The following is a 14,252-nucleotide window of genomic DNA, read 5'->3' on the forward strand; positions in this document are numbered from 1 at the left end:
TTTTTGTGTTAACTAATGTTAACTTTATCCATTTTTTAAGAAAAAAATTATTTTTTAAAAATATACCCACTAACAAAAATTTTATTTTTTATCATTAAATTTTTCTTACCAAAATATCCTTTAATAAATTATTTTTTTATTAATTAAATTATATCTTAAAAAAATTTAATAATTATATTATTTTTCTAAAATAACCTTCAATAAGTTTTTAATTATTAAATTATAATTTTATCAAAAAATTTTTTAATAATTTTTTTATATTTTACTATTACTTTTTTTTATATCTATATATATTATTTTAACATTAAATTAAAAAATTTAGTAGGATTATTTTTCAATATCAATATATATTAATTGTTATACATATTAACAGTAGTAAGATTTTTTTATTTAATGTTAAAATAATATATATTGATATCAAAAAATTAATAGTAAATATAAAAATAATTGTTAACAAAAATTTTAGTAAAATTACAATTTAATAATTAAAAAATTATTGAAGGGTAGGTATTTTAGAAAAAAATAATTTGGTAAAAATATAATTTAATCAATAAAAGAATAATTTATTAAAGAGTATTTTGGTAAGAAAAATTTAATGATAAAAAATAAAATTTTTGTTAATGAGTTTTTTTAAAAAATAAATTTTTTTTTTTAAAAAAATGGATAAAATTAACATTAATTAACACAAAAATTTTAAAATGGACTAAAAAGGAGGTTTTTTAAAAGTTAGAAAGAAAGAGAATGTACATTTATAAAATAGAAAAGAGGAAAGTGTCATTTTAGCATTTTGTAGAAAAAGAGAATAAAATTTTCTCTTAAATTTTGTGTTAACTAATATTAATTTTATCCATTTTTTAAAAAAAATAATAAATTTCTTTTCTCATTGTTCATTGTCCATTGTGTTGCTGGATTTTGGGAACGAAACCTTTATATATGATTATATCCGATCATCTATGATAACTACAACACTAAAAAACACCACGTGTCATCTTTTTGTTGGTTGGTCAATTTCTAGCCACCAATAGGTACAAGAAACATAGCCACCACATACATATACTAGTTAATAATAATGTATCGATCTGCAACACTGATCCATGACAAGAAGCTGCTTATATTATTAGACTGATAAAGCATGAAGTCTCTACAATCTACATCATATATATATGTATCTATGAAGATTGAAGAAACAATAATAGAAACTAGATACAACTAATTTTCTTTAGCAAATAAAACAGCATGCAAATGGGAAACAAAAAATGATCACAACAGAACTCAGAATGCTGACATATATGATGATGAGACAGATGAGGCATGCATAAACTTGGACCCCAGTGTACAGGGTTTAGGGTTTTTCCTAATAAATAAACAGCACATAACACCAAAATAATAGTTGGAAGGAGAACCCGCTCAATGCGACTCTGCCTGCACCTCCTTCATCTGCTCCGGCTGTTGCTGCAACCATTGGAAAAAGAAAAGCATATATAGTTTTATGACTGTGTGATGAGTTCACTTCCTAACTGTGACGACAAAACAAAATCATATAAACCCATCTTTATAATATAACAATTTGTGAAAGGATGCTTAGCTTTATATATATATACACACACGCGCATGCATGTGATTATTTTATCTATAAACCCTGTTTCTTAATTTTATATCTCCCTTCTTTTTCTTTATTTTATTTTGTCATGTTGTAGTGACTTAGATCCCTTATCATTAAACCGGATAATTTTTATGTTTGTTTGAACAAAGTAAATATGACAATAACTACAATTGGTTCAGTAAGTCCTCAGACGATATCTTTCATAAACACATTATCAAATAATTGAAACAATGGGTTCAATAATTCCTAACGATTATACAAAGACATTTTGGTCGGTAATAGGCAGGGCAGAACTAGATTGAATTTGAGGGAGGGGCTAAAAATTAAATTTTTAATAGAAAAAATGTAAAATATATTTTTAAAAAATATTATTTATATACTAAAATAGTCATAAAAATCAGTTATAAATATATTTCTGTATAGATTGTTAATGTTGCAAGTGCAAGAAACAGTAATATTAGTCTCACATGGAAGAAAATAAGGAAGAGCGAGAAGTTTATAAGATGAGAAACCTAAATTTATTATTTTAAGATTTTTGAGTTAAATATAGTGTGTAATTTAATTTATTTTTAATTTGTATTTATATTCTAATATATATTTTATACTAATGGCTAATTTTAATGACTAATTTTAATATATATAACATAATCTTAAATCTTTTTTTTTAAATAAAACTAAAATTTATATACAATTTATATATAAAAAATTATATTTGGGGGTCACACCCCTTTTGTTGCATAAGGCTCTGCCCCTACTAACAGTTACAATTAGACAGATATGGTATTGACTCACAAGTCACAACTTATATATATAGAATCTAATGCAGTGAAAAAAAATGAACTTCACCAAATACCCTCAAATGTCATCATCTTCTAAAAACATAGTTTGCATATAAATAAATAAGAAAAAAAAAACAGAGAGAGAAAATGTACCATTTTAATTTATCTTCGCATTCAACTCTAACCTTTGAGAAGATGCAATGCAAGAACCAAGTACTATATGACTAAGCATTCTTTTCTATTAGACCAATGCAAATGGTGCATCAAAAAATTAAACTATTATTACCTTTGGGCTTCACCGACACTGAAGGAGGCGGAGCTGAAAGAGCGTCTGAAAAATAAAAGAATATTACTTAAAAATCAAAAGTATTTATTAGAAAAATAATCCTTAAACAAACTATAATATGGGCCTTACAAAGATGAGGAGATTGTTACATAGATGATGGTGACTTATATAGTACCTTGGCACAAGGAGACGCTAAGATTGAGGTTACAAGAGCGGACAAATCGGATAGTTTGAGTGGTGTTGGAACCAAAACTCTCAAGGAATGCAGGCGTTAATACAATCTGGCAGAGGCACGCAAGCTGTGTTTGGAATACGTTTTTGAGAGGGTTGCAGCAAGCATTCGGTGGCTTCTTGGAGTTCTTATACTCCACGCATGGTACTAGCTCTGTAGCACAAGCTGGATATGCATTAGTCTGCGCCTCGCCAAACGTAACTACTATCATCAACACCACCGCCATCATCATCATCATCATCAACCTATAGCTATCCATTTTTGAACTCTCTTTAGATCTCTTCTTTTTCTTTTGCTTGTTCTTTCGTTCCCGCTTCACCTTTATATATAGTTCGTTTTGCTATACATGATACTCAGTCATTGGTTAGTTTGTCAATAGAACTACATTATAAATATTTTATTCTTTATTTTATACGAGAGGCTGCCAATGTTCAAATGAATTAAATAAATAAATAGGGGAGGTCTTGTTCTGACGTGCGTACCAGCTAGAAAAGAAAATTCGTGTGTCACAAAATATATGTATCACTATCTTGAAACTTGTTTGGTATGAAAATATATGATCTCTGGCTAATTGTTGAGAGGAATGGGAACCATTACCGATTTCGTGAGGTCATGCCCGTGCAAATGGAATAATTAAAACTAAATAATAAAAATGGTGATTGCTACGGTACGATGATAAATTAATACGTACCGATACGTTTAAGATATGGACAAATAACAATAAGCCATGTGGAATTTATTTTTCACGTCAGCATTTAATTTTTTCTTTTTTAAATATATAGTATATCACCACTTTTATTAAAACACCCTTTTAATTAAATAAAAATAAAAAATATTTATTTATTTAATTTTATAAAAAGACTTAAATATCCTTTCTTTATTTGATAAGACAAAAATATCCTTTTAAATTAATCAAATTTTAAAATTAAAAAATTAAACAAAACAAAAATATATCTAAAAAAAAATTGTTTTTGAAATCTAGGTTTTAGAAATCCTTTTCATCTTGTCAAGTTCTTCTAATAAAAAATTGTTTCTGAGTTTCAAAAATCTTCTTCATCTTCTCAAGTTCTTCCCTCCCCTTCGTATCTCTCTCTCTCCCCCTAGAGCTCGGTCTCTCTCATCTCTCTCACCGTGGCGTCGCCGTTGCTCTCTGTCTCGTCATCGTCTTGCACATAGTCGCGCGCACCTTCGTTGCGCTCTTCGTCGCCGGCGGCAGAAGCAGCAGGTTCAGGGGCTCGTCGTCTTCTTGCTTCGAGTGTCGCCGTCAGCCTCCTTCGCGCAATCAGAAGCTGCTTCATGATTTGGTGAGTTCTAACAAAGGTATGATTTTATTGTTCCAAGTTAGTTGAAAGTTGAAACCGTGACGCTGATGTTTTCTTCCCTTTTCATCGCCACAAAGAATCCTTATATTCTGGCTCACCCACTTCGCTAGATCACACTGTCATTTGATGATTCCATCAATATCATTGTTTATTTAGTTGTTAATCAACCACTTTGTTAATGTAAAATAAATTGAAATTCTAGGTTTGGGTAAAGTGGGGACAGAGACGCCAGTTTATTCCCCAGAACAAGCTAGGTAACTTAATTGATAATTTTTTATAATAGATCAGTTGTTCATTCCTTCTTTGAATTGTCCAGTTATATTTAGGTCTTCCTAGTTTGTTATTAGTGCAACAATTGTCAGTGATTTGACTTTTAGGTTGGATACTACCTGATTTTGTTACAAAGTAGAAATTTGCTTCGATTCAATTTAATACATAGGTGTTTACTCAGCAGTTTATTGTTTTCCATCTTGTTCCATCATTGTGACTAAGCATGAACTTTGTTACTCAAATATTACAGGGAAATCATTTGGATTTACGGCTTGTTCGGAACCAGTGACTTTTAATAGATCCCAAAATACATTTTCTCATGTCAGAGGCAAATGAAGACAAAACATCTGGAGATTATATCTACCTACTCTTTTCTTTTACTATTTCAAATGATATATAATTCCCATGCTCATTGCATTTCAGGATGGTTATGTTCCGTATCATTCTGCCAGAATTGAACCGAGTTCAGCGGCTTCCTTGGATTCCTCTAAAAGAGGGAAAATCTTCCATGAGATGGTAAATAATTTGTTGGGCCAAATCCAAAGTGACTCTGACCATCGTGTGGTAATCCGATGTGATGTCAACTTCAACACGGCTTGCTTTGGCAGAAACTTAAACACACTTATTGGACGCACTGCACATATTGAGTTCTTGGAGTCCGACATTTTCGCCAAGTTCATAATGTGGTCTTTCCCAGAGCTGTTCAGATAGTAAACAACTGAATTTCCATAATTCAGGCCATTTTGTCAGTTTAGCAAAACAGATAGGTCGACCGAAGAAGGCTTTCGGAGCAGTGTAATTGAAACAGCCAAGAGATGCTGAATTCAAGTCCGTCAAATGTCAAAACTCCATGGCATCCGGCTTGATTCTCGTAGTCTGAATCATAATCCTCCAAAAAATGTGCCCGCATTTTGCTTACATGGGGAATCTTGTGGCATGTGTGGAGCAACAGGCCTTGCATGGAAGGGGAATATACATTACCAATATCCATTGCTATCGCTTTGTGTCTTATTTCATTGTCTTTTAGCCTTCAGTTGGTGTTCATAAGAGAGACCATGTGCTTACTTTATACATTAGTGATCTAATTTTCTCTCTTTGTTGAAGGGTGAGGAACTGAGAAAACTTATCGGTGCTCCAGTTTACATCGAATGTAGTTCAAAAACACAGCAGGTACATATATGTTCTCTGCATCTATAAAAGTTCCAAAGGTTAGATAATATCACGTCCCTAATGATATCTGCCTTTGAATACAGAATGTGAAAGCTGTTTTTGATGCGGCCATCAAAGTAGTTCTCCAGCCTCCAAAGCAGAAGAAAAAGAAGAGAAAGGGTCAAAAAACCTGTTCCATATTGTGATCTTCTCAGTTCTAAATTGGTAGTTGGCAGAGGATGACATGACTGTAGCCTTTTCTTGGTAGTCTTTGCCATTCTATATCTTTGCTGCATAACACATGATGGTGTTGGTGTTCCGGAAACATTACTGAACCAAATGTTCGGACGAAAGGGACAAGAATCCGAGGAGGGTATTAGTCTGCTCATCAGCAGAAAGTTGCTGAAGCTGATGAATGGAGACGTGCGGTATCTGAGGGATGCTGGAAAATCATCTTTCATCTTAACAGTTGAACTGGCTGCTTCCCAGAAATTGATTGCTTAAAGTTATAGGAAAATAAATACTTTGAGTTTTTGTACATCATAGAGACTGACATAGATTAGTTGAGACAAATTTTGTACAGAAGGCTCTTTCTTTTCATTTTGAAGATTGTCCATTTTGGTCTCTTCCTTGTATCATTCCTTTGAAAGTGTAAAAATAGCACATGAATGAAAGAAAGTTATTGCATCTCATTTGTTGACTAATTTATTTTTTATTGGCTTTATTGAATCTGAATCATCTTTTATATCTTTATGCAGCAATTCAAAATTAAGTTCAACATTGTTTTGAAGAAATTCACTGAAGTTGATGATTCGTTTCATTTAAATTAGAATTTTGAATGGCGGTTGAAACTACAATTGTAACTCTGTTATGAACTCATAGTTTTCTTATATTAGAAGTGAAAAGAAGAGACATTCCATGTCATTATAAATAGTAACACAAGCTAGAGACATTCCATGATTGAGTGTCACGAACTTCAATTTTCACAGTGATTCTGGTTTTGCAGAGGGCTGTGTTATAGAACTGCAAATTCATATCTTAACCTTTAACATCTCCATTTGCATTCATTTTTGAACACATAGACTGTTCATAATTTCAGAATGCAGGAAAAAAAAAGGTGAAGGGAACATTTAATTATCCAAACTTGAATCCAATTTTGATTTGCTGCATAAATAAGAGATGATTCAGAAAATTTAACCATATATTGAGTAAAATTACAGTTGGCCTTGGATGAAAATAGAACTTAAATCAGTTAAATGTAAGACTGATCTTTGCTTTTTGAAAATGTTAAGGCATTGCTAAAACATCAATAAAGAAATAAGAGAACAGACATATATAAATAAATAAGCCATACATCCCATGTTAGAAATTTCTTTAGCTATAAAGGAGATGTTATCAGTTGAAATTTACCCTTTGTTAGTGTAAAATTGCATTGGCAGGTGGTGGAATCAGCTTCTTGTGTATCATTGGTGCCATGAATTAAAGTTTTCTATAATTCTATCCCTTTTCTATATTAAAATCTTATAATTTTTTAGATTTGAGAATTAGTGCAACCTATGAGAACAAATGAATAATGAAGTATGGTTTATCTTACACCAGGCAGAATTGTTACTACTAGATACTGCATATGGTTCCCTTTGAAGAGGTAAGATAAAATATTTAAAAAAGAAAAAAAAATGAAATACTAGAGTAGTTGAATTCTTTCTTTGTCATTAAACCAAAAAACAGAGGAAACACTTTGAACTTGTCATAGTAATGGTCATTCTTCTTTCATTTACTTTAAAAAATGTGTAATCTTTACAAGTAACCTATTGTACAAAATGTGTGTACTAATCTATGTCAGTATCCTGCAGCATGCGATTCATCGTCAATTCAAGTAAGAGGTGATTTGTTGGAAGACATCTTCACTGCATGAAATTGTTAGACCTCCCATAGGATGATCATATCCAAACTCTTCCTCAGCTTGGCTCAACAAGTCTTGGATTGAAGGTTGGTTCAAGTATGAAACGGGGATCACAAACCTCTTCCTCCACCGCCACTCTCTTTTCTCTTCAAACTATTTCCCGGATTCCTTTCCTTGTATTTATCTTCCTCATCCTCATCAAACACAGCCTTCTTCGATGAATTATCATAATCATTAACAATAGAGTAATTCACAGTAAAAACAGTAAGATTCACAGATTAATCAATAATTATTCAACCCATAACAAGTTCACAAATTAACTAACAACAATTATTCAATAATCGTTATAAAAAAAATTACCTAGAAGCTAGAAGCCCTAGAACAGAGCAGAGCAGATCCTGAGCAAGAGGGGGACAAGGGCACAACCGAAGGGATGACAGGTGGAACAGAGATAGCGCCGGCGACGATGGAACAGAGCTGCTCAACGGAAAAAGGAGGCAAGCCCGGCGACGATGGGACCGAACTGCGCGACGGTGCTTTCAAAGCTGAAACAGTAGCTGCACGATGGTGGAACAGAGCTGCACGATAACGACGGTGGCTTCGAAGCTCGTTTCGGCGATGGCGGCGGGCGATGGACGGAGGTGAGGGAGTGAGATGGATGACGGAGAGAGGAAGGATGAGTTCAAGGGTGATGGGAGGGATAGGTTCGCGTTTAGCCGTTTGCGTGCGACGCAGAGACAGATGAGAGAGATCGAGGAAGAGGAGAGAAGAAGATGAAGAAGACTGACATCTTCATAGACATGAACGAGAAGGTTTATGATGAAGAACAATTTTGATTTCTTGTTTTTTTAATATGTTTTTGTTTTGTTATTTCAATTATTTGAAATTATAAAATTAAGATTAATTGAATTTTAAAATTTGATTAATTTAAAAGGATATTTTTGTCTCATCAAATAAAGAAAGGATGTTTAAGTCTTTTTATAAAATTAAATAAATAAATATTTTTTATTTTTATTTAATTAAAAGGGTGTTTTAGTAAAAGTGGTGATATACTATATATTTAAAAAAGAAAAAATTAAATGCTGACGTGAAAAATAAATTCCACATGGCTTATTGTTATTTGTCTATATCTTAAACATATCGGTACGTATTAATTTATCATCGTACCGTAGCAATCACCAATAAAAATTGCCTATTGCTGTTAAGTTGACTGCACAAGTTTAGGGGGCATGTTTAATGAAAATTAAATAATAAAAATTACCCATGCGGAACCTAGCCATTACCTAGATTCTGGCATTCTGCATATACCAGACCTTTATATCTCTCTAAAACTTTCCCAAAAAGACTCTTAACACTCGGAATCGTTTTAACTAGACTTTTATATCTCTCTAAAACTTTTTCAAATAAACATAGTGATAATATTTATGTTTTGTGTAAAAAAGAAATAGAATTTATACACCATTTGTTTTTTGGCTGTGACTTCACTTGGTAGGTGTGGTGTGCTTGGTTGGCGGGTTCAGACAGAATTTGGGCTATTTCGGAGACTGTCAAAGAACTGTTTGAGAGTTGGATAGAAATGCCTGGTAGTAGTTTCGAGAGAACGAAGTGACAGATAGGATTCTTTGCGGTTATCTGAAACATTTGGTTAAAACGGAATAGCAGAACCTTCCAGAAATCGGAGACAGGTGTTGATGGAGTCAAGCATAAGTCATTTCTGAGTTATAAGGATTGGTGTGGCGTAGATCAATTTGGTTGTTGATGGCAATGCCGGAGATGACAACGGAATCTACTTCATAGTTTTATCTTTATTTTGGCTTCTCTGTTGTTATCTTGTTATACTTGCTCCACTTTACTGGTTGAGCTCACTTTCTTCAAAAAAAAAAAGTTGGTTGGTTTGACTTAAGAGTATGTTTGGTTTTGCGTTGAGGAAGAGAGAAACACCTTTAAATCTCTTTAATACTTCATTTTCATGTTTAGTAATTTTTTTTAGAGTACTTGATAAAGATGTTAAAAATGTCTTTTTTTTTTTAAATATGTCTTTTAAAAATTAAAATTTGACACATATAATCAATTAAATTGTATTATTTTTATTAAAGTTAGACTAGACAAATTAGTTTAGCAAAAAAATTAATAAATTAAATTTTAAATTGTATTATTTTTATTAAAGTTAGATTAGACAAATTAGTTTAGCAAAAAAATTAATAAATTAAATTTTAAATCGATATAAATTAATATTTTTTTATAAAAAAATTTTACAATATCCCTATTATAAAACACAACTAAAATATCTCATATATATATATATATATATATATATATATATATATTAATTTTAAAAATTTTAAATTCTAACCCTATAACGATAGAGAAGAAAAGGGCTAAAATTTAGAATTCTCAAAATTAATATATATAATAAGAGTATTTTAGTCCTTTTATATAATAGAGGTATTGTAGTCATTTTTTTATAAAAAATAATATTAATTTAGACGGATTCAAAATTTGATTTACTATTTTTCGGTCAAATTAATTTATCTGATCTAATTTTGACAAAAATAACATAATTTAAGTGATTATATATGTTAAATTTAATTATTAAAAAATATCTTTAAAGAAAAAACGTTTTCCGTGTCTTTTTCGGAGTATCCCCAATTTTTTTATCCTCTAAAAACAGAAGTGATTTCTACCGTTAAAGTTACACATTCTAACTTTTGTGTTTATTTTTGTTACGTTAGACTGAAATTTATTTTTTATATACCAACTGTGTCTTTTATTATTTATATATTTTTTTATAATATATTTTTTTAATATTCTCTTATGCATATTATTATTTTATAAAACTTTTATTATTTTTTGTTTATATTAGTTTTTTTACTACTATTATTATTATATGGAATTTTTTTTACTTTGTAGTATGATTCTACTAATTTTATTAGAGTACTAAAGAGTACCGAGAATGTTCAAAAAATATTAAAATTTATTTAAATATCTAAAATAAAATTATAAGATAATATAAAATAATTATTTAAATTTATGTTTTTTTCTGTAATTTTTTTTATCTAAAAATGATTTTAAATAATGTAATCCAAATAATATTTAATTTACTATAATTCAATTTGAATAAAAATTATCAAACATAAACTAGATTAACTCACTTTTGATCAAAATCAATTTTATACAAATGATACGATGAAAAACTAACAAAAAAATAGAAATGATTAATAAATATTATAAAAATAATCTTAAATGCATAAATATGAACACAAATGATAATTAATTTTTTGAAAAGTATATTTTTGAAAGTATGAAAGTTTAATTACATAAAAATATCAATAGTAAACATTTTAAGATTTTATGCAAGATAGTTATTTGTATACTTTCTAAAATTATCTTTACTCATTTATGTTTCAAAAATTAAAACTTTTTGTATATATATTATGAACTATTTTAATAAATACAAATAATCTGTATTTTTTATGGAATATGATTAAAATATAAATATTAAAATAAAATAAAATAAAATAGAATAAAATAATATTAGATAACTACTTTAACTTAAATCAATTCAAAAGTAAATGTTGTAAAAACTAAACATAAGTTATAATTTTATCTAACATTATTATTATTATAGTTATTTGTGTGTTCTACTATTATACTATTCAATAAAATGCAAAAAAGAAATATTAAATTGTTAGGCATAAAATTGATTGTTAATTATAGTATAAACTTTTCACTGGTTTTTATTCTGTGAAACAATCTAGCACACCTATCTCTCATAAATTACTTTTAAAAAATGTGATTGTAGAAACAAATGAATAACTAACTTATTTTATGCTTTTTTAAGAAAAAATAAAGATATTTTAATCTATAATTTAAGATTTAACACATGTGATGCTTTACATAAAAAATTGTTAATTATTATGAAAATTGTTATAAAACATGAATTGAATAATAAATAAAACATTCAAAATTACTAGAAGGAGATTTTTTTTTGGTGACTATTATTAGAAGGAGATTAACTCTTGCTAATTATTATGAAAACCGTTATAAGAATTAATATTGAGATTAAAAATTATATTTAATTTTATAATAGAATTATATCTATATTAATATACTAATATGACAAAATTCTGCGAAATAATATAGTCGTTCTATATTCATCTAAAGGTCGTGGATTCGAGTCCTAACTTAAAAAAAACATAGCAAAATTCATAATAGATATTACTTATAAATTCATAATGTTTACAAGCCAAATAAATTTTTATTTTACAAGCATTCTTAAAAAAATTGATTTCCTAAGCAAATGAATCTAATTCCGGATATTTCAATTTTCAAACTTACCCTAATAGATATTCTAAGTTTTTTTTTTTTAGTCTTTGCAACACAACGCTACCCACTACACTACAGACTACACTATATGGGTAATAGACTTTCTAACTTGTGATCTGTGAATCTGTTCTGCCTTCTTTTTTGTTTGTGTATTTTTCATTGGTCCATATGAAATGACCAGCCCATAACAGAAAGAACCCAATTAGACAATTACCAATTTACGAGATGAAGGAAGGTCTTTTTTTCTCTAGCGTCATTTTTTTGTCGGTAGATTAGACAATTTTTAATTTTAAGTACTCTAATAAATTAGACAATTCTCAATTTTAGGTACACAATATATTTATACACTCCTTATATTTTTATTCTATTTTTTTCTTCAATTGCAATTTTTAGGATTTAAACTTTAAACCAGGGAGAAGGAGATATGTTATGTAAACTAAAGGCTAGTTGCCACTTGCCAGCGTCATTTTTGTATGGGGTGAACAGGGTAGTAATTCTAATAGGAAAAGGTCCTGGTAGATAGTGGGTAAGAGTAAGACTTAAGAGCTAGGATAATAGTTATGTTCTTCCTGGTTTGGGTTTTTCGGGTCGGTCTCTCCGACCCGTGATCCATAAAAAAAAAAGACAATTACCAATTTACCATGATATACCCTTTCCAATCCATGATTTGAGAGTTGCAACTGGGAAGAAGGATAATACAGATTGCAGAGCGAGTGTGCTTGGGAAAGAAGGGGATAAGAATGGCAGCCCTTAGCTTTGGCATGGCCACCACTGCTTGGAATCATGGCACTAATACTCATACTCATACTCGTCCTCGAACTCATACTCGCACGCCCACAATTCGATGTATTGGCTGGGTAACTATTCTCTTCCATTTATTGCTTTTTGTTGTAACTTGCAAGTGCCAAGCTTATCTGCTGTTTTGTGGGAAGAAAGGACCCTGAAGGCATCCTTGGGCCACCGCAAACTGGCCACATAGCCAGACTGGAGTTCAAGAGGCGCCTCGAGAGAGATGCCGACGCTCGCGAAGCATTTGACCGTCAGGTCCGTGAAGAGAAACAGCGTCGCCAAGAACTTCGTCAGGTACTCTAATCCTAACTTCATTCCCCCAATTTTCTTTTCTTTTCTTTTCTTTTCTTTTTTTAATCATTTGTTGTTTGTGAACACCTAGTCTCGCATTCCTCCTGACAATCCACAAGAGCTAATTGAATACTTACTTGACACGGAAGCTCAGGACATTGAATTCGAGATTGCAAGAATGAGACCCCGGTACAATTTCACAATTTCATTCATCTACATTTCTTGGTTTAGCACATCTGACCTTAATTCACTTTTGTAGATTGAACGAAGAATTCTTTTCGCAACTTAAATCGGAGTTAGGACAGCTTCGATTCGCTGTTAACAAAACTGAGGTTCTCATCTTCTCTTACTTGTATGTTTGTTTGGGCGAGCTCGTCAGCTTATTTTACTGTGAGCAGCATTTTCACAGGCCACAGAGGACAGGTTGATTGAGCTGGAGGCTCTGGAGAAAGCCATTCAGGAAGGAATAGGTTTATTACTTTTTCTTTTGCTTGTTTTGTTGTAGTAACTGCACAGGAGAGCAGAGCAATGATGTATATTAATGTTACAGATGCATATGATAAGATGCAAGGTGAGCTTATAAAAGCCAGAGAAAGCCTAACCAAAATTTTGACTTCTAAGGATGTCAAAGCAACTGTATGTATTCTTCGCCATCGTTCACTTAGTTGTACTTTTGTTATCTGAGTTGAACTTGTCAATCTAATTTTTACTTTTTCTTCAATGCAACATCAGTTGCTGCAGATGGTTGAGAGCAGTGAAATTAACAGATCTCTGTTGGCACTTCTTGATGAAAACATAGCCGATGCACATAGGAGTAACCAAGTAAATATATACCAATTGTGTCTCTGGAGAATAATGCTTGTTTTGACATAACATGTTTCCATGTTATTTTGTTGCAGAAACAAGCTGCAGAATATATGGAGAAGCTTCGCGGGGCTCTACTCAAGTACATTACAGTTTAGTGTGCATATATTTTTTTTTTCTATTACAAATCTGTGGAAAATATTTGTTGTTGATAATTGTAGTATTTTATTATACAAAAGAATTGTGTTGTAGCAGATTTCTCCAATGGGATATGGTATCAAACAATTGTCAATTTTGAATTACAACTACGGTTGGGTTCTCTAGTTGATCAAGTATGAAATCTAATTTGAAAACCACTTATATACTTCATGCTCAGAATCTTCTCGCAATGAATTTCCCTTAATTACTATCAATTTTTTTTTTCCTTTGGTTATAGCAACTAGCCAACTACACCATTTTCGTCAGAACAAGTAGACTTCATATAGCACTGTTACCATA

At 30.7% G+C, this 14,252-nt stretch overlaps 3 protein-coding genes across 3 annotated transcripts; 2 read left to right on the top strand and 1 right to left on the bottom strand.

Moving 5' to 3' along the window:
* Positions 1-1,115: 1,115 nt before the first annotated feature.
* LOC130983218 (non-specific lipid transfer protein GPI-anchored 7-like) lies at positions 1,116-3,168 on the bottom strand. Its single transcript, XM_057907411.1, has 3 exons — positions 2,844-3,168; positions 2,669-2,713; positions 1,116-1,452 (listed from the first exon to the last, which is right to left on the bottom strand). Exons 1-3 carry the CDS (start codon positions 3,157-3,159, stop codon positions 1,355-1,357), a joined length of 459 nt encoding a protein of 152 aa, XP_057763394.1. The 5' UTR covers positions 3,160-3,168; the 3' UTR covers positions 1,116-1,354.
* A 2,222-nt stretch (positions 3,169-5,390) lies between these two features.
* On the top strand, positions 5,391-6,145 carry LOC130980480 (phytochrome C-like). Its single transcript, XM_057904154.1, has 4 exons — positions 5,391-5,510; positions 5,597-5,662; positions 5,746-5,821; positions 5,910-6,145. Exons 1-4 carry the CDS (start codon positions 5,391-5,393, stop codon positions 6,143-6,145), a joined length of 498 nt encoding a protein of 165 aa, XP_057760137.1.
* A 6,366-nt stretch (positions 6,146-12,511) lies between these two features.
* On the top strand, positions 12,512-14,118 carry LOC130982565 (uncharacterized). The gene is made up of 8 exons (XM_057906602.1): positions 12,512-12,727; positions 12,807-12,953; positions 13,042-13,139; positions 13,210-13,282; positions 13,360-13,420; positions 13,501-13,586; positions 13,683-13,772; positions 13,850-14,118. The coding sequence occupies exons 1-8, from the start codon at positions 12,611-12,613 to the stop codon at positions 13,910-13,912; spliced, it is 735 nt and encodes a 244-aa protein (XP_057762585.1). The 5' UTR covers positions 12,512-12,610; the 3' UTR covers positions 13,913-14,118.
* Positions 14,119-14,252: the final 134 nt, after the last annotated feature.

Source organism: Arachis stenosperma, chromosome 5, assembly GCF_014773155.1.
Source record: "Arachis stenosperma cultivar V10309 chromosome 5, arast.V10309.gnm1.PFL2, whole genome shotgun sequence".
Classification (NCBI taxonomy): domain Eukaryota; kingdom Viridiplantae; phylum Streptophyta; class Magnoliopsida; order Fabales; family Fabaceae; genus Arachis; species Arachis stenosperma.